At 45.1% G+C, this 18170-nt stretch overlaps 1 protein-coding gene across 4 annotated transcripts in view; it reads right to left on the bottom strand.

Moving 5' to 3' along the window:
* Positions 1–2406: 2406 nt before the first annotated feature.
* The window catches only part of HEMK1 (HemK methyltransferase 1, mitochondrial release factors N(5)-glutamine), a 31757-nt gene continuing 15993 nt past the window's right edge, over positions 2407–18170 (bottom strand). For all 4 annotated transcript variants that reach the window (XM_083795766.1, XM_083795767.1, XM_083795769.1 and 1 more), the window contains 7 exons: positions 14889–15044; positions 12750–12814; positions 9296–9345; positions 7823–7928; positions 6719–6814; positions 4802–4915; positions 2407–3533 (listed from right to left, as the gene is read on the bottom strand). In XM_083795766.1, coding sequence (XP_083651892.1) covers positions 3497–3533; positions 4802–4915; positions 6719–6814; positions 7823–7928; positions 9296–9345; positions 12750–12814; positions 14889–15044 — 624 coding nt within the window. In that variant the 3' untranslated portion in view covers positions 2407–3496. The remainder of the gene's footprint in view (positions 3534–4801; positions 4916–6718; positions 6815–7822; positions 7929–9295; positions 9346–12749; positions 12815–14888; positions 15045–18170) is intronic.

Below are 18170 nucleotides of genomic sequence, written 5' to 3'. Positions count from 1 at the left end.
CAACTTCCCCACAGCAGCCCCACGCTGAAGCACGGGGAGGTTAAAGCCCCACTTTGCAGCTGCACCTACAGGGAAGCCCTCTGCTGACCCACGTTCTCGCTGGGGTCTGCACATTGCCATGCTGCCAACAGACACACGCTGTGCTTGGGGAAGCCGGTGGCAAGACTGCTCTCCATCCACCACGGACACAGCCTGGCTGGGACCACAGCACCATCTGCAGGGCTCTGCCAAACACCCAGCTGCTACCAACTCCTCCTCGGGGAAGGCCAGCGGGACCCTTCCTAGGAGATACTTGGCAGTGGTTATGCTCCAGAAATACGCACCTGAACACACACAACCACACTGTCCAAGGTCCTGCAGGAAAACAAAGTCCCTCTGAAAGCACCACTTCAGAAACAAATCACTTGCTTGATCCAGTTCCAAAGACCCACTAATGTCCCAGAAAACTGAATGCATTTTGATACTGGATTATGTAAAATGTCGACAGAAGTGTCAGCCTTGGGGGGCTTCAGGGAGCGACCGCACCGCTGCAGAGCGCTCACGTGCACAGGGCACTGCTGGCAGCAGCAGAGCCCCGCGCTCACAGCCAGAGATGACACAGACACGGTCAGTGCAAGGGCACTGGGAGCCCTGTGGTTTCTTAAAACTACCACATCCAGGGCGCTTTGCAGAGCTTCTGTACCAAAATGAGCCTGGGCCAATGCGTGTAAAGCACTGAAGAACACACTGTACTACACCAGCACATTCCCTCAGATGTGAGTCTGACAAATAAATCCCGCCCCTTGGGAGGAAGAACAATTTTTCTCCATTCTTGCCTTTATGAGAAGGTCTGCAGCACCATGTGATTTCCCGAGACATGTAACCACTATGCAGTGCAAACCCACAGAAATGCAAGCATTTTTATTATTGTTTTAGCTATAAATACAGGAATTTAACACTTGTCCTACTGGACTAGACCAAGAGCCCATCTCAGGGAAAGTGTCCTGCTCTGTGCTCTGACAAGTGAGTGCTTCTGAGAAAAGGCAGGCTGCTTTCTGCAGCTCAGCCACCGGCTCTCAGAGGGGCACCTAACTCTGGCCTGCTGCAGGGAAGCAGCCTACGCCTTGACGAATGCAACATGATGTCATTTGATGCTCTCATAAAGCCAGTACATTACCCAGCTTTTAAAAGCACCCTGCAGAAGCACCCTGTGCTTCTTTGCTCTGTTTTTCATAAAGAAACAATATCAATGTCAAGATTAAATCAGTGTACACTGTTTTAAGAATCAAATTGAAAGACCTAAGTCCAACAAACTGAGCTAAAAAATAAGACTAACCCATTATTGTTATTATTTATGAAAAAACACAATACCTCTTTGACTACAATTAGTACTCGCTGCTGCCAGAGGTCATCTGTGCTGAAATTTTATTTCCAAACCAAGGATCAAGTGCACTTTAACTGAACCTTTTCCTTTCTCCCCTTTCCTCCATCTCTTCTACTACAATTCACCAGGGCAGGTAGTGCAGTCCAGTGAGGGCTTATAACTTCAAGTAAAGAGTGTACAGTGTTACAGGCAAACCCCTGGGGTGAGCGGAGTGGTGGGATGGGGTGAAAGGTCAGTCTGTGAGCTGAACGGTAAAAATCCACAGGGCAAGGAGAGGATCTAAGTAGAAACCCAGGCATTGGTACATCAGAAAGATGTACCTGTGAAAAAGCAGGGCGAAGGCTCCAGCGTTCTACAGTGAATGAAAGAGTGGAGACAGTGAGTGCAGCAGAGGTAGGGGGGAAAGGGGCTTGCAAAGCCCTCTGAATCTGCTGCCACCTTCCAAACAGATGCCAAGTTTGTTGATGCAGTACCTACCCTTTCTGGCTATGCACTCCCAGTTCAGCATGCACAGATGGCCTGATAGCACATCCCTGGCACACCCAGACTGCAAAAGTCACTGTCTGGATATTTCTGTCCCCTACCACATGCTCACCTCCACTGGTCCAGCAAGTGCTTCCATTCAGACTGATCCAGGTCTTTTGATTTGGTTTCTTTCCTTCTTTCTCTGGCTAGCTATGGTCAAGAAGGGAACTTGCAACACTAGAAACAATAGCAACAGGCAGCAGCTTGGATTTAATCCTTTCAGCATTTATAATGTCATGATCTTGACTGTTCATTTCAGGGACTTCTCTCAGTGTTGTTGCAGGCAGCCCTACTCTGAGTCATTCTTCCCAGACAAAGAAACAGACCTCAGTTATTCCCATGGCTGTCAAGAGACTGGGTCCTACTCCAAACTTAGCCTGTTGTCAGATTTTGTAAGTCTTTTCACCTCACTGTTTTTTGACTTCATCTCTGAAACTGGAGTAGTGATTCTGGCCTTCTCTGTAGCCTCACATTTAAAAACGTTACATGGAATTTAAGCTTTACTATCAGAAGCAATATGCAGATCCCAGATGTTTATTCAGACCCACTAGCACATTTGAAAGCACGATTGCACAGCATTTCTTGTAAGACTAAGTTTAACGTACATACAGCACTATCTTTAATACCATGGTTTGATTCTTTCTGTCAGCATCCACGAAGCGTCAGGTGCTGTAGATTCAGATGGTTTTAGCCAACACCAACAGAGCTCCTTCCTCTAGAGCCAGTGACCTATGTAGCCACAAATACAGAGTGAAAACATGTATGATAGGAAGAGATGCTTTATCAGCTGTGGCCCACAACTGTCCAAACACAAGGCTTTTCCCTTCTACTCCAAACAAGCATATTCCAAAGGAAGGGGCAGACTGATCCATAGATTCCTGTTTAAACTCTTCACCAAATCCATCACAACCCAGGCGTGATCAAAATCACTTTATCTGAGCTGCAGAACTTTGTCTCTCCTAAGCAGTCACGGTGTAATACGTGCACTGATACTTCAAATGACATATCACTATGTCACTCGGCAGGACTCAGAAATGAAAGCTGCTTTGCTGTTGGAAAGCTACTCCAGAGCATCAGGAACCTGAAAGAGAGCTGAATTTCAAACCTGCAGATTAGTCACGTCCCATTATACCTGCAAATTCATGAGCCACTAAAGCCAGAGTTGGACCAATCAACTAATCTGGTCATATTCTTTCAAAGTTTACCTCAAGGTTAAATAAGGAAAAAAAATCCTTCTAGGTGAAGTGGGTGATCTGACATGTTGAGAAACTGTATTTTTAATGTATTTCTTTGAAATTTGCAACGAAATATCTGGAACTGTGAACTCTTCCATATTGGTTCTGAGATTAGCAAGTCACTTTAGCAGAGTAAACTAAAGAGTCACATGTAGATCCCTGAAGAAGATGAAACACTTAAATGCTCTGTTGAACCTCTGAAATGCAAGATGAAGCCTGTATTAGGAAATGAGGAGTCTGTCACTGCATGGAGAGATCAATGCACTGGAAAACGAAGTGAAGATTCCTTTTGCCATGCTGTTTTCAACAAGCCATTCAGCAGGTCTCATCAGCAAAAAGCACACTGCAAGGAATGTTATCTCCAGCACTGTTGTCATCTGCTTTGTTTTTGGATGTGCAGAAACCTAGGCCTGTGGGGAAAAGAATGAGCAGAACTTTAAGTCTTGCTAGGGAGAATATGGTTACAATTCCATCATATAAAAGCATTCCAACGGTGGTAATTTCACCAGAGCCAGTCACCTTATCAGAAATGTTTACCTGTGTCAGAATTTCTGACTCAAACACTTGCCAGGTTATCTCAGGACATAAAATGGAGATATTTGGAGCCCACCCTCTTTAATATCTTTACTGATGACTTGGATGACGGAATTGGGTGCACCCTCAGTAAGCTTGCAGACAACACCAAGCTGGGGGGAAGTGTCGCTCTGCTGCAGCGTAGGAAGGCCCCGCAGAGGGACCTGGACAGGATGGGTTGATGGGCAGAGGGCAATGGGTTGAGGTTCAACAAGGCCAAGTGCCGGGTCCTGCACTTTGGCCACAACAACCCCATGCGGTGTTACAGGCTGGGGGCAGAGTGGCTGGAAAGCTGTGCAGAGGAAAAGGATCTGGGGGTGCTGGTTGATGCTCACCTGGACATGAGGCGGCAGTGTGCCCAGGTGGCCAAGAAGGCCAACGGCATCCTGGCTTGTGTCAGGAATAGTGCAGCCAGCACACCAGGGAGGTGATCGTCCCCCTCTGCTCTGCTCTGGTGAGGCCGCACCTCGAGTGCTGTGTTCAGCTTTGGGCCCCTCGCTACAAGAAGGACATCGAGGCCCTGGAGAGTGTCCAGAGAAAGGCTACGAAGCTGGTGAAGGGCCTGGGACACAAGTCCTATGGGGAGCGGCTGAGGGCACTGGGAGTGTTTAGTCTGGAGAAGAGGAGGCTCAGGGGAGACCTTATTGCTCTCTGCAGCTACCTGAAAGGAAGGTGTGGGGAGCTGGGGGTCGGCCTCTTCTCACAGGTAACTAGTGACAGGACTAGAGGGAATGGCCTCAAGTTGTGCCAGGGGAGGTTCAGGTTGGAAATGAGGAGACATTTCTTCTCAGAAAGAGCGGTCAGGCATTGGGATGGGTTGCCCAGGGAGGTGGTGGAGTCACCGTCCCTGGGGGTGTTTAAGGAAAGATTGGACGTGGTGCGTGGGGACGTGGTTTAGTGGGTGACATTGGTAGTAGGGGGATGGTTGGACCAGACGATCTTGGAGGTCTGTTCCAACCTTAATGTTTTTGTGATTTTATTAAAGGCTGGCTTCACATGCTTTCTCTTGCTGTGTTCCACTCAACATATCAGGGTACAGGAAACCAATCTACTCAGGACACAGATCAACACTTGAATCAAAACTTTGAAGGTAAAACAAACTCACTTGCCACAGAAGTCCTTGTGAACAGCACGAAGGGTGAGTAGTAAGTCTGGGTGTGCCTGTAGCCAGTTCTCCACCATATCTGGGTGTCTGGGATCAACTTCTAGAAACACGCTTCTGAAAGGACACACGTAGGAGTAGAAAGTGGGGAGATGCACATATTTAGGTTGCTAAGATGATAAAAATTAAGGTCTTCTTTCCTGGAAGACTCATATGAGTGCAGGAAATGAGAAGGTCAAAACACTGCAAACCAACAATCTTAGACCAGATTGAAGCGGTCCATGTAAGGTGCAGATTCCAACTGCCTCCTTCAGGGGGACAAAACGTTGATCTTAAGGGAAACTTTCATGGTACTCCTCTATGTGAGCAGTTCAACCCTGGTACTAAGACCTAAGGATCCCTTTTGAACCCTTTGTGGGAACACCACCAGCTCTGTCTTTTTGAGGCCCACAAAGATTTAAAGTGGAGCAGGCTGCTGAGGAAGAGCCAGAACCAAGTTTTATGATGCAAATGCATGAACAGTCAATATTGGACTAGCACCTCGTTGTATAAACGGGGTGACATTAGGTCCCTGTAGTGACAGTCGAAACACAAGTCAGTATACACATTTTCCCCATAGTAAATATCTCCATAGATCAGTTATGAAACCACCACCAGGATTCAGGCCATACAGCCCTACACACAGGACAGTACAAAGGAGAGTGCAACAGGAATGAGGGAACTTGTCAGACAGCCTCAGATAACGCACCAGGACATGGCTTCACATTGGAGGGCTATTTCCAGTTTTGCTGCAGCTGGGCTTTGTGACACTGCCATTTATGAGTCTCTGCTCCCACAACAAGGCAGAATCACCCTAGCTTACAGGCCTGCGGAAATGGGTTCCAGTCTCTGACAGTGCCGCAGGATCCAAGTTTAACAGGCAAAGTACAGAGGCCAAGCCCCAACCAGACACTCTCCCGGGAATTCCTGAAACGTCCCACACTGAACACTCCCTATAAATTCACCAAACTAATTACCAGCTGGGTGTGGTTCTCATTCTTGACCTTAAAAAACTTGGACCCCTCGAATAGGAGCTCCACCTTATAAAACAAGCAAAAAGGAAGTAGGAAAAAAATTCTAACAACCATCCCCACAGGAAATGGGGTTCCCGTCTGTTGCTGAGAAGCCCTGGGGAGCATATTCTGCTCTTGTGGTCATAAAAACCATAAGCAATGAATTATTCTCAGTATGCCTCTCGATACTCCTGTTCCTCTTCTCTAAACAGCAGATTTTCAATGTCCTCTCCTATGCTAACCAAAAGGTGAGGAATTTTCAACAGGATATGGGAATGCGCCGACACAAGACATTTGGGTATCAGCCTGTCCATGTTAAGGCACAAAATGGATCCCACATAACAAATAGAAACAACCAGTCTTAAGAATTCACAGTGAAGAAATCTAACATTTAAGAAGTTATCTCTGGCTGATTACCATCATTCTCCCAGGATATTCGGCATTGCATCCTGACACAACATATAAGTTTCCCCTAAAGAAAGGGTGGGAGGGAAATAGAGATCTACATCCATCCTCACAGAGCTCTGTATTGCTTCTCCCTCCATCAATTTTTCTGCTTAAGTAAGCTTCCTTTTTTGTGCTCCTTCTTACTCCGTTGCTCTTTCATTTTCCTTCTGTTAGTGCTTTAACCTTTAAAGATTCTCACTTCACTAATGACTATGAAACATCATCACTAGTCAAGGAAGGCCCTGTATTAACACGGCTGATTTTAAGCTGATTTTGCTTATGTACCTTTTTTCTTTTTAACTGCTATTACTAGATGGCATTTTCACAACTATTTTCCCTCTGCGTCTTCCTGTACGAAACAAAAATGGTAGTTACAGAAATGGACTGAAGACATGAAATTCAAAAAGAGAACTGTACTTACCCAGAATCCTTCAGAAGAGAAGGAGCCAGAGCCAGAATTGTTTTGATAACTCTCATCCCATCAGCTCCTCCATCCAGTGCACCAAGGTCCTCATAGCTAGGGATTGGGAACAAGACAACATTACCAGCAATTCACGTGGCACAAGCCATGCCATTAAGCCACTGCCTGACACCATGGAGAAAGGTGCAACTAATACATCTGAACTCCAGCCTGGCTACAGCAAGTGAGAGCACTTTCATAGCTTTTAGGAGAAATACTGGGAGTAAGAAGGCTGCCACCTCTAGGCTGAGAAACTCCAAATTGAACACAAGCAGAATACATTCCTTGAGCTTTTCCTGAAAATTTTGAGTCAACTGCAGCCAGGGTCACACAGTTCCAACACATGGTATGTTCTCTCTGTGCTAGCTGGACAGGGAAAGAGTGGGTTGTACAGTGATGGAGCACTTGCTTTATTTCAGCTGTGCCAATAGCCAGGTTGGACTGCCTTCTAACCTAGCAGAGCAAATTAGGATGCAGAGAACTCTGCCACTTTCAAGGACAGAATCTGCTCCTGTGCACATTTTGCACAGGGGTGTGTATAGGACTCTGTCCTGACATGCATGACCATCAATTCGGAGGAAGACCAGCACACACAAAGCAGTTTCACATTCCAGAAGAGCCTTTTCATGTTTGTGTGGGTTTGTTTGCTTAAAAGACGACTTGTGAAAAGAATGGGCCACAGTATTTCCACCTTTTTTTTTTAAATCACAAAAAGCTACCCAGAATAATTATACTTTCTTTCATACACTCACACCACTTATGAAAAAATCTAGCATGAAAAATGTTCTAAAAGAGTTTTGGATTGGAAACTTAGTAATTTCAACATGTGTGCTTCTTCCATTTTCATAAATATTTAAAATACTTTGATATTGGTTCAGACCTGTAAGCATTATCAAAGTAATGCTGTACTGTTGTATACTACATATAAACACACCTACAAGTAAGAATGTATGTGTATACTACATTTCCCTACTTTCTGTGCAAGTGTGTGTGTGTAACGTAAGGACGCAGCCAGAAAACCTTGCAGCAACGAATGGGAGAAGGAAAATCTATTTATCTGATTACCAGAGGATCTCTGCATCCAGGGAAGCCATGTCTTCATGGAAAACATATGGGGGGTTACTGACTATGAAGTCCATGGGGCCCCAGAGTAGCAGCTGCTCGCCAGAACCTAGGAAAGAAAAAGAATCAACCATCTCTCAACCACAGCAACCTTTCCTCTAAGCTCAATACCAAAATCCTATCCAGAAAACTGTCTTTCCAGACAGCTGCATGTGTGTTTGGTTCTGCTTCTCTGGTAGAATTTTATCCCGTATCTTTTTGGGATAGCCTAGCCTGGTCACTCTCCCACCCTGAACACAAGAATGACACAAAGCTAAGAACAGGCAAAGTATTTTTTTTTTTTAATATCCAAAGCCCTGCTTAGTGGAATATCTTACTGTACACAGGACCTGGATGCTCCGGAGAGATCTGTGCCCACCTAAACCTAAAGCAACAACTGGAACTTGATAGACCACGCAGACCTAAGCGAGAGCTTGGGCTAGCTGTCAGGATGTATATCCCTCCTCTTATCAAAGCTGCAGAAGGACCTCTAATAAGCAAAAGAGCTAAGCCCTCATCTGTATCAACCTTCTAAAGGGTGGCCTTTCTGCCAACGAGGTTCAGCTTATGCTCGTGCTGCTGTTTGGACTGATCTGTACCAGCTCTGGACCAGACACCACAACCCTGGGAGTGTTGCTCTGTCCTCAGGCTGGGCTCCCAGAACGGAGCTTACCCCTGCAGGTGCCAGGCACAGCCACGCGGCTTTAGGACTGCAGCTAGCTGGCTTACTGCCGGAGTACAGCCAGCATGAGCTCAGATTTGCAGGTAGAAGACTGTGCAGACATATTCCCCAAGAGGTAACAGTATCAAAGCCAACAGTGTCAGAGAGGTGCATTAATGAATCTGCAACATTGGAGTTCCTGGCTCTGGAGCTCCTAGCCAAGCACAGCCGAGCGTGTAACTACCTAACTAGATAAACCTCACCAAATGGCAGTTTTAAGAGGTTTCAGCCAAGGCCAGGGTAACAACAGCAGGTATCCTCTGCTTCGGTTCACCTCATTTCAGATGAATAAAGGCTGGGCGCTTAATGTAAGTTAAATGTCTGGGCTCCCTCTAACATCAGTGGAAGGACAGGCACATACCTGTCCATCCAGAGCACCCATGTCAGCATGGAATGAGTTACTCTCTGTATATACGCCTCTCCCCACTAACAGCAGCCAGTACCTGGACTATCAGCTCAGAATCAACCTTTAGACACCTAAAATCAGGAAAAATTAATCTTCTGATTAAGTCATAGATTTCCCTCAGCTGATAATCTGGCCTGGAAATCTCTAATGGGAAAAGCTTCATGGGCTCACTTCCTACTGACCTTTTCCTCTGTTACTTCAACACCCTCCTCACCCGTGTCCCTGTGGGGTGGCCCTCCGATGTCTCTCATGCCCAATAGCAAAGTAAAAAGGGAGAAGGACAAAAAATTATAACATCAAAAAGAATTACTGTATGAAACGTTGTGGTGGAGGATGTGGATCCTGTCCTGGAGTTGCAGCCTGTAGAGAAAATTTCAGATGCGAAATAGAAAGAAGATTAGAAAGATCATCTGTGTGGATTCACGAACAGCATATTTAATAAACAGACCACTGAATAATCACGCCTTTTATCATATGTGTGTATATACTACCCCACTGAAAAACACAATTAAAAGCATCAAATATATAAACTTGATATTGTAAGTGAAGTCAACAGGCTCATGTTTGTCACATTCTTTCTCCAGCCATTTTTTATTATTTTTTTTTTTACAGTTGGGATCTTAACAGTGTTCTGTCATCTGAGTGTATTTTTTTAGGCATCTTTATAGAGTCACGTTTCATCCCACATGAGTGTGAGAAGGTGACGAGATTTTACTGCGTGCTGCACCAAGAAGCCAGCACATGCAGTGCAGCTGAACCCCTGTGCCAGATTTAGACCAGGAGAAGGGACTCCTTTATAGACTCAATAGAACCATTTAGGTTGGAAAAGTCCTCTAAGATCATCAAGTCCACCCATTAACCTATCACTGCCATATCTACCACTAAACCATGTCCTTTAGCACCACATCTACACGTCTTTGACATACCTTCAGGGATGTTGACTCAACCACTTCCCTAGGCAGCTTGTTCCAATGCCTCGCAACCCTTTTAGTGAAGAAGAAATTTCTCCTCATATCCAAACTAAACCTCCCCTGGCACAACTTGAGGCCATTCCCTATAGTCCTATCACTTGTCGCTTGGGAAAAGAGACAAACCCTTACCCCACTACAGCCTTCTTTGAGGTAGTTGTAGGGAGGGGAGCTGTCCCCTTTAGGGACATGCACAGACTGTTCAGTAAAATGTGTTTAAAGCACACTAGGTTTTCTCAGACGCGACTCTCTAACTCTTGATCCTTCTCATCCCTGACATGTCTGTGCACATTAATCAGGAAATGTTTTGCTCAGTGCCTTTCATCTGTAACCAGACCTCCCCAGGGTACCCACCAGCAGTCCCCAAAGGTACAAGAATACACAAATACCTCTCCCTTTACCTGTGACAAGTAAGCAGAGTGGTTTGTTATTTTTAAGAAACGTGTCTTTAAACACCTTGGTATTTCTTAGGGAGAAATCTTGGCCAAGATTCTGATCTCTCTTATTTGCTGACTCAATCCCAAGTAGAACAGCCTGAGACAGCCAGGCTGCTGTTGCATGATACTCCAGGCTGGCTCAACCTGGCGCAATCCATCCTTACCCTCCCCGCTTGCTCCAGATTACACTCCCTGCTAGGGGGAAGTAGGCAGAGATCCCCCTAAACCTTTGGGATCCTAGGAAAAGCTCCCTTGATGCTCCTGGGGCAGTAAAGAGATGCCAGTTTAAAAGCTGCCTTGGTACTTGGTTACAGCCTAATATTAGAGGAGAGGGCACAGAAGCAGAGAGCACGAGACAGCAAGGGAGGAACACAAGCCCTAATTCCTCAGCTATATGATCCACCCATCACAATACCTCTTTGCACGAGCTTTGCCTCTGGCTTTTGAGAAGACATTTGAGCAACAACAGAGAAGGTACTTTGCAGAGCCAGAGAGACAAGGTTGGTCAAGAACTGCTGATGGAGAAAGACTCCAAGCCTCCTACAGGAGGTGCCATTCCCTGACCACCAACAGCACACTGTGGCAGACAGGATCTGCCCTGTCCCCTGCCGCAGCAAGTGTCTAGAGAAACCTCCGACAAAACTGGAGCTCTTCCCAGTATGCTCTTTCCTTCCAGGAGAGACGCACCACAAAGGCAGATTTTTATTTCCAGCTCTTTAGTGTAACGCTCTAGGGGCTACCTGATGGGGTTCACAGAGCATGCTGCAGGAAAGCCCTTATACTCAAATAGTGTTTGCCTTTGCTGAGGGCCTATGGTACTACCTGGTCACCACACACAGGCATCAAGAAAAGGAGAGATTCCTGCATCTATCTGCAGTGTGCACGGACGAGTAATCTGGCACTGCTATTGATTTGGTGCAGCCAAGACTCACCTAGGCATCCTCCCCCCAGGGAACAGAGCTGTGATAAGGGAGCTCTGAAAAGAAGGCAAGAACCAAGCTGGCTTTAGTCAGGCAGTAATACAGCTTATTCTACTGGCTTCTCTCCCAAGAGCTACAGGGCACCACGGACAAGATCCCTTAATGAAAATATCCATGAAGAAACATGAGGTTCTCTGGCAATGCATTTACACTCCCCATAGCCATTCTTGAGCCAACCAGCAAGGATAATACGACAATTTTTCCCACATGCCAGAGTGCTACTCTACCAAGGAGGCAAAGATCTTGCTTGCTTTTATTATGTTTCTGTAAAACTGCAAGAGAACTTGGTTTGATACTCACACATCAGGAGGAAATCTCTACTGCCTGTTCCCCATAGCTGGAATAGGAGGCATAGGCTACTGATGAGGTAAAAGTGCAGGAAGGGTTTGTGTTTCTACCCATCACTTCAGACTCTCATAAGATCTGGGACCAGGTTGCAAGAAGTGGAGAGATGCCACTCAGCGCAGCCAGAAACAGGAGTAGCCTGTCTCTGTAACCCCTGTGCTGGCAGCAGAAAGGGTATGTGGGCCCTGAGAACAGTAATGTCAGTTAACGAGCATCATTTTTACAACTCGCGGCTGTAAGAGACCCCACAAGAGGTAGCAACAGGAATCCCTCCCCAGACTGCTCTAACTCATGCCCAGGGCCCAGAGGTTTCAGAGGATATGAATACATACTAGAGCTCTGTGTGCTTCACAGTGTCTACAAAGACTGGGCTCCTAGACTCAAAATCATCCTGAGATTTACCTCTGGTGCTCACTATGCTCATGACAATCCAGAAGAGCCGGGGTCGAGCAGAACCAGCTGAGGAAGCAGAGCTGCTAGGAAGGACAAGGTTTTCCTGAGAGCTGCTCTGCCTTCAGGCACAAGGACTCAGCAGCTCTGTCCTCAGCAAACCCCAGACTGCAAGGAGGACACTGAGGGATACCAAACCAAAACGAAGTGAAGTGTGAAAGCTTATATCCAGAGGGGCAATGAGAGAAGCAAGCACGGCAGTAATGATGTAGGTAGCCAGACAGAGTAAGATTCAGGCTATACCTGTCCTTAACCTGTTAAGTGACATATACATTCTTACTACCAGCTGCCTAAGTTTACGAAGTCTATAGAAAAGAACAAGAGCAGTGACCATGAAACACTTTGAAAACCCTTGGAAGACAGCATTCAGGCTGCTGTCTGTGCAAAGCGCATTCACAAGTGAGAGGAAAAAAAATCCTGGTAAATATAAACTTTTTTTTTCCCCAAATTCTTACACACTTTGGGAGCTCAAACAATTAAAAATTCCCTAGTTTCTAGTGGTGATAAATACATCCAAATATTGATGACTCCTGGTGTTCCTCAAGCAATGATTTACAAAAAATAGGTAATACGTGCACTCATACCTATGCACATTCTCCTTGGTGAGATCCACAGCAGCCTCCTCTTTATCCACAGCTATCACGCAGCTCTAGGACAGAAAAACAACAACAAACAAAAGTATTACAACATCAGGGTTCCTGAACAGACAAGCTCTGCCAGAAAAGACATGCAAGATAAAACCTGCCAATTGATTCTTCCCTCTCAGCTCCTAAAAGGAACAGCTCATGATGAATGCCTCTCAGGGCACTGATGGAATCACAATTCACTTCTGGTACGGCAACTAACATGACAGAAGGCAATCTGCAACACTGCCAGCATTCTACCAAAACAGACAGGCTTCTGACCAAACCAGCTCAGCTCACAAGAACCGAGTCACACTGACTCACATCTCTTGATAGGTTCATAGCTCCTAAGCAGTGTGAGACTCAACGCTTCAGCAAGCCAAAGGCTGAGGTGGGCACAGGTTAAAGAAGATCACATCCTAGGCTTCTCTTCTCTAGTGTGGATGGAATCCCTCCCAGCATTAACACAACAGCTTGGATAGAGGTTCTGGCATTTTCCATATGTTGGGCAGACACTTTTTGCCTACTTACACCACTGCAGTCCTCACAGTGCTTACACTACATTCACCATACGTATTGACTGCTTGTACTTGACAGCGTGTCAAGTATTTGCGAGTCCTCCGGTGTAACAGCCTGTGATAGGATGGTTAGAGATATGTTTGTCCTTCCATCCCGCCTTAGGAAAAGTGCAGGCAAAGGCCTGACTTGTTTTTGCTTTGCTTTGTTTTTTAAACATAGATGTGGCTAAGTATTTACACAGAGGAAACATGCTCAAAGAAATTACTTTGCATCTGGAGATGACGGAGGTATGTGGTGCGATTAACCATCACTCCTAGGGGGATTCATTTCACAGCCTGAGACCGGCACCCCCACGCACAAAGCAGACCCTTAAGGTAAAGGACACATCTGAAACCATAAATGAAAAGCTGCTGGTGTTTTTCCTTGATACCCTACTGCCAAATTCTGCCTCAAGCACTGAAAGAGATCACACACAATGTAAACTCGAGTTAGGTGTCAGTGTGGCTACTGTTCACTCTCTTCAGTCAAGGCTCTGTATGTCTCCGGGCACAGCAGTTTGTGTTAGCCAGCAGGGAAAGGACTATTATCAGTTACAGGGACAGACTGGCACAGTTGTTTAACTTGACAGGAAAGGAAAAGGGCATGAAGCACAGCTCAGGAAATCAGAGTAACTATACTTGGAAGTCATGAAGCCCAAGTATTAACCTTATCAGGTCAATGGGAGGAGGAACACAGGCATTGACCTCCATAACTCTAACACACCATGCCTCACACTCTTCTCTCTGAGAGGAAGAGCTGGCCACAGCGCTTCTTGCTCACAAGAAGGGACTTGCTGAAATCTGTGTGTGATGAGATCTTGGCTTCATTTCTCTTTTTTTTTTTTTCTCGTTTACCAACAGTATCTCACTAACCTTGACTCATGCCATAATGATCAGGGGCAAGAAGGGCTTTGGTCAGCCAGATCTCAGTTTCCTTCCTGCTCTTTCCATTCTGTCCAAAAGGTGGGGGTTGTTATCACGCAACACAAGGCTTTTAAAAAGTGGTTTGGCAGTTGTGGCAGTGTGACATCTGCTTGTCATATTGATCCTAACTACTGATACTTCCGTGGGAATCCCTCTCCCATATTCATTTGGTCTCTTCGGACTCTTAGAGATGAGGTCTATTGATTCACAGCAAGGTGATTTTAAAGATGACTGTCCCACATGTTTGACTAATAGAGTGTATGCTCACGCCTCAGTCAATCTTGTCCACGACCCAGGATATTAGTTTAACACCACAGCTTCAAGATAAGGTGATTAATAGTGAGCTGTGACAGCTGAAGAATGAGCACATTTGCTTCTTTCATTCTGACTACCTTTGTTACTCCTTCAGACAGTTAAGGAGAGCAATTCCTAAATACCCTCCCTCTACCCAGCATGAACTTACACAGTCTGATTGTCAAAGACCTTAGCTGCTAAAGCAGCAGCTAAGTCCCATCAAGTCAAAGAAGTTTGCCTGGGAAGTCTCAATGAAGTCTGGTGGAGTGGGATTGTCCTGTAATACAGACATCTCTTGTACCATGGGCACTAAAATAAAGCTCACCTGAGGCAGTTTGCACAGGAGACTCAGAGCAATTGCTCCAGAGCCACAGCCAATCTCCAGGATAACAGGATGTGGGACAGCAGCTGGGAAGCAGAGGCCTGAATTCTTCTCCTCATGTTTCTGAGATTCTTCCTCCAGAACTAAGGAGATGAGATCCTACCAAAACAAAAGAAATCATATCAACATCTTTCTAAGCTATTTTGATTCTCAACTTTGTGTTCTGAGGACTTAAAGAATTTAAATTTATTGGGTTTGTAGCCCAGTAAAATGAATTTCTGTTGCTTATTTTTAAAACATAAATGACAGCAATGGAGCTGACACACAAGAAGTCATTTCAGCTCCATCTCCCCCACAGGGTGCTATGACTAGTAACCAAATCCTCAGGATGCAGTTTCCCAGGGATCCTCTGAGGTCTTCCAGCACTGGCAAAAACAATAACCAAACAGCTGGAGCACATTATCTTCTGTAACACCATATTATTTACCCCAAAATTCTAGCCTTTAGCATTTGTGTGCTACAAAACTTAAGAATTCTAAACTTTTAAATAATCTGGAGACAGCCATATGGCTCTGAACAACAACTAAACCAATAATCCAACCTGCAGATGAAAAGCAAAAGCAGTGAATTACTAAATGACCCAAACGTCCCTGCATGGCTTTCAGATTGTGGACTCCTACTGTGTTTTGTTGGTATAAAGTCACATGGGAAAGGCTTTCATCCATGCTTCTTGAGCCGTATGCATCTCTGCTGCCACTGCTTCCCCCCTCCCATCAATCTAGTTTTGAAATCCCTTGGCAATTTCATTTAAAATCCAACACAGCAGGAGAGGTCTTAAAGATACACAGTTCCAAGGTTTGTGAAAATGAGAGATTAGTTGCTACAGAACACACACATATGACTCCCTCAGACTGCAGCATGAACTTCCCTTGCTATTCACCAGAGAAAATCCTTATTACCTTGCTTCAGCAGGTGCTCCCAACTCCCTGAGATCCCTGTTCTTTTCATGGCACAACTGTACAGAAACAAGGCCTTACTGCCCAAGGCGCTCCCACAGCGGCTAGGTTATTTCACTTGAGAGATCTGCTCTTGAATCTCTCCTGCAAATCTAAAAAGCTTAACAAAATTCACAAAGAAGAATTGACTTGATTTTACCAACAGGTGCAAATGAAAGACATTACCAGGAAAATTACCAGTCTTACAATTTTTACAAGACATTTTGCATGTTCTTGGCATAAGCAGGAATATCTAAAAGCAATGCAACCTGGCAGGCAGGTCAGGTTCTCTTTAGTAAAGTAATGGCCTTTTCCAGGAGCCTAAACCAGGCATGCTTACACATAAGGGCATAAACCCTTCCTTGGATATATCAACCAAACTGGGGTACAAAGTAACAGATGGTTTGTGCAAAGCTGGGGAGTTTTTATGAAGATCTTTGTCGCTGTTGGTCTTCCTTCATGCTAGGCTGATTTGCATCTGCAGGAAGTAGGAAGAGAGGCTGCAAACAGGTGTAAAAATGAAGAGCTGGGTTAGAGGAGCTTCTGTGGAAACATCCCCAGAGTCCCTGAGAGACATGGGCTGATTTGTTAGTGGCACGGCACTCGCAAGGGAGTTTTGTTAACAAAAATCGCCTCCTCCGTGCTGCTGCTCCGGGATTGCTTTCCTAGAGAACCATGGTGGAAAACATTCTCATAGGCTCCCAAACAAGACTGTGGGAAACCATTAGAGGACCACCAGCATTCAGATAACAACATGGAAAAATAAACACCGTATCTACCCACTTGCGTGAAAGTGGCTTTTGCATTTCAAATGGATGACTCAGTTTGAAAATACTTCTGCAACAAAGACAGAGAGAAACTGCAACCACAACAGGTGCTGATGATTCCAAGACCACAGGAGAAGAACCACCCAAAAAATTCTGCTTGGACATTAAATTGCTCTCTTAAATGCTGGCCATTTCTGGTCACGTATAAATATTTCCAGGAAATCTCTGTGCTAGCTCAGAAGAACCATCCATCTCCAGGGCTGGTCACAGAGGGACACAAGTTACTGATTACAAACGTCCACATGCAATTTCCTTAAAGCAGAACTCCTGTCAGCATTTATTAACTTCATTAACGTTTATCACCAGCAAGTTCAAGCTTGGAGTTATTAGAGAAGTTCTACTTTATACGCTCCACATTGAAAGTGTTTTGAGAGTGCTTGCCAAAGCTCTTGTTTAAGTACGCCTGATTTCAGTTTTTTCCACAGGTATATTAAATAAGAGACGTTGATATTACTTCAGCTTTATATCCTACTTCCTGACTCCCTTGCCACATTGCCTTGGTTACTGCATATACCTCTTTTGGAGACAAAGACTATTTCTCCCATAATAAGCACGTTTATCGTAACAGTTCAAAATTAAAAGAGCATTAAAAATAATGTGATGACCTGGAGAAACTAATTCCTCTTCCAGATATTAGTATATCTCTACAATCAGAGAGATCTATAATTATGAAACTAAGTTCTTTTTGGAAGTAAATTTCATTGACAAGCAAAATAGAATGTATATCCTAACCAGCAGATTAGGAAAAGAGAAATTACTGGTATAAATCGGACATTTAATTAAATTTGTAACTATGTGTGTATTAAAAACTATAAGAAAACACAAAACAATGCACAGGAATAAGACATTTTATAAATCTGCATTAACTGGCTGTGATATTAGCTGTCCTTTCCTTCATTTACAGCTTTCCCATGAAAACCAAACTTCCCCGACATCTGTAAAAGAACCGGGAAACCCCAGCAGCCACAACGCAGAGTGGGTCCCGTAAGCCCACTGCCATGGCCACGAGTTTTCCCTCCCAGAAGTCAGGAGTGACTGAGATACCCAAAGTTGTTTTGAAAGTGTTCTTCAGATAGTCTTGGTATTTTTCCATCTTTTCTGAAGCAATCCAGTGAAAAATTGTGCTTCCCCAGTTCTCTGAAGATGTCACCACTGCAAACTGGCAGATTACGGCACTTTGCAGAATACAGCAGAACCACTTCCAAACCTCATCTTGGGAGATGAATTATTTCTGGCCATGCATTACAGTGCTCATACACAGAGCACAAAACAGTCTTCCCCTGAAAGACAGGCAGTCCCTACCTCTGTAGAAGAATCTGACCGGCGCCACAGCTAGCAAAGAGCAACAGGGGCAGAAGGTGCTAGAAAGAGATGCCAGTCCCAGACACAGAGAAACTGGGACAACAGCAGATGTCCAAAGGCTGTGGTCTTTATTGTGTAGGACACCCTACCTCATCTCAGAC

Source organism: Anser anser (assembly GCF_964211835.1).
Source record: "Anser anser genome assembly, chromosome: 12".
Taxonomy (NCBI): domain Eukaryota; kingdom Metazoa; phylum Chordata; class Aves; order Anseriformes; family Anatidae; genus Anser; species Anser anser.
This window is presented reverse-complemented; position numbering and strand designations above follow the sequence as displayed.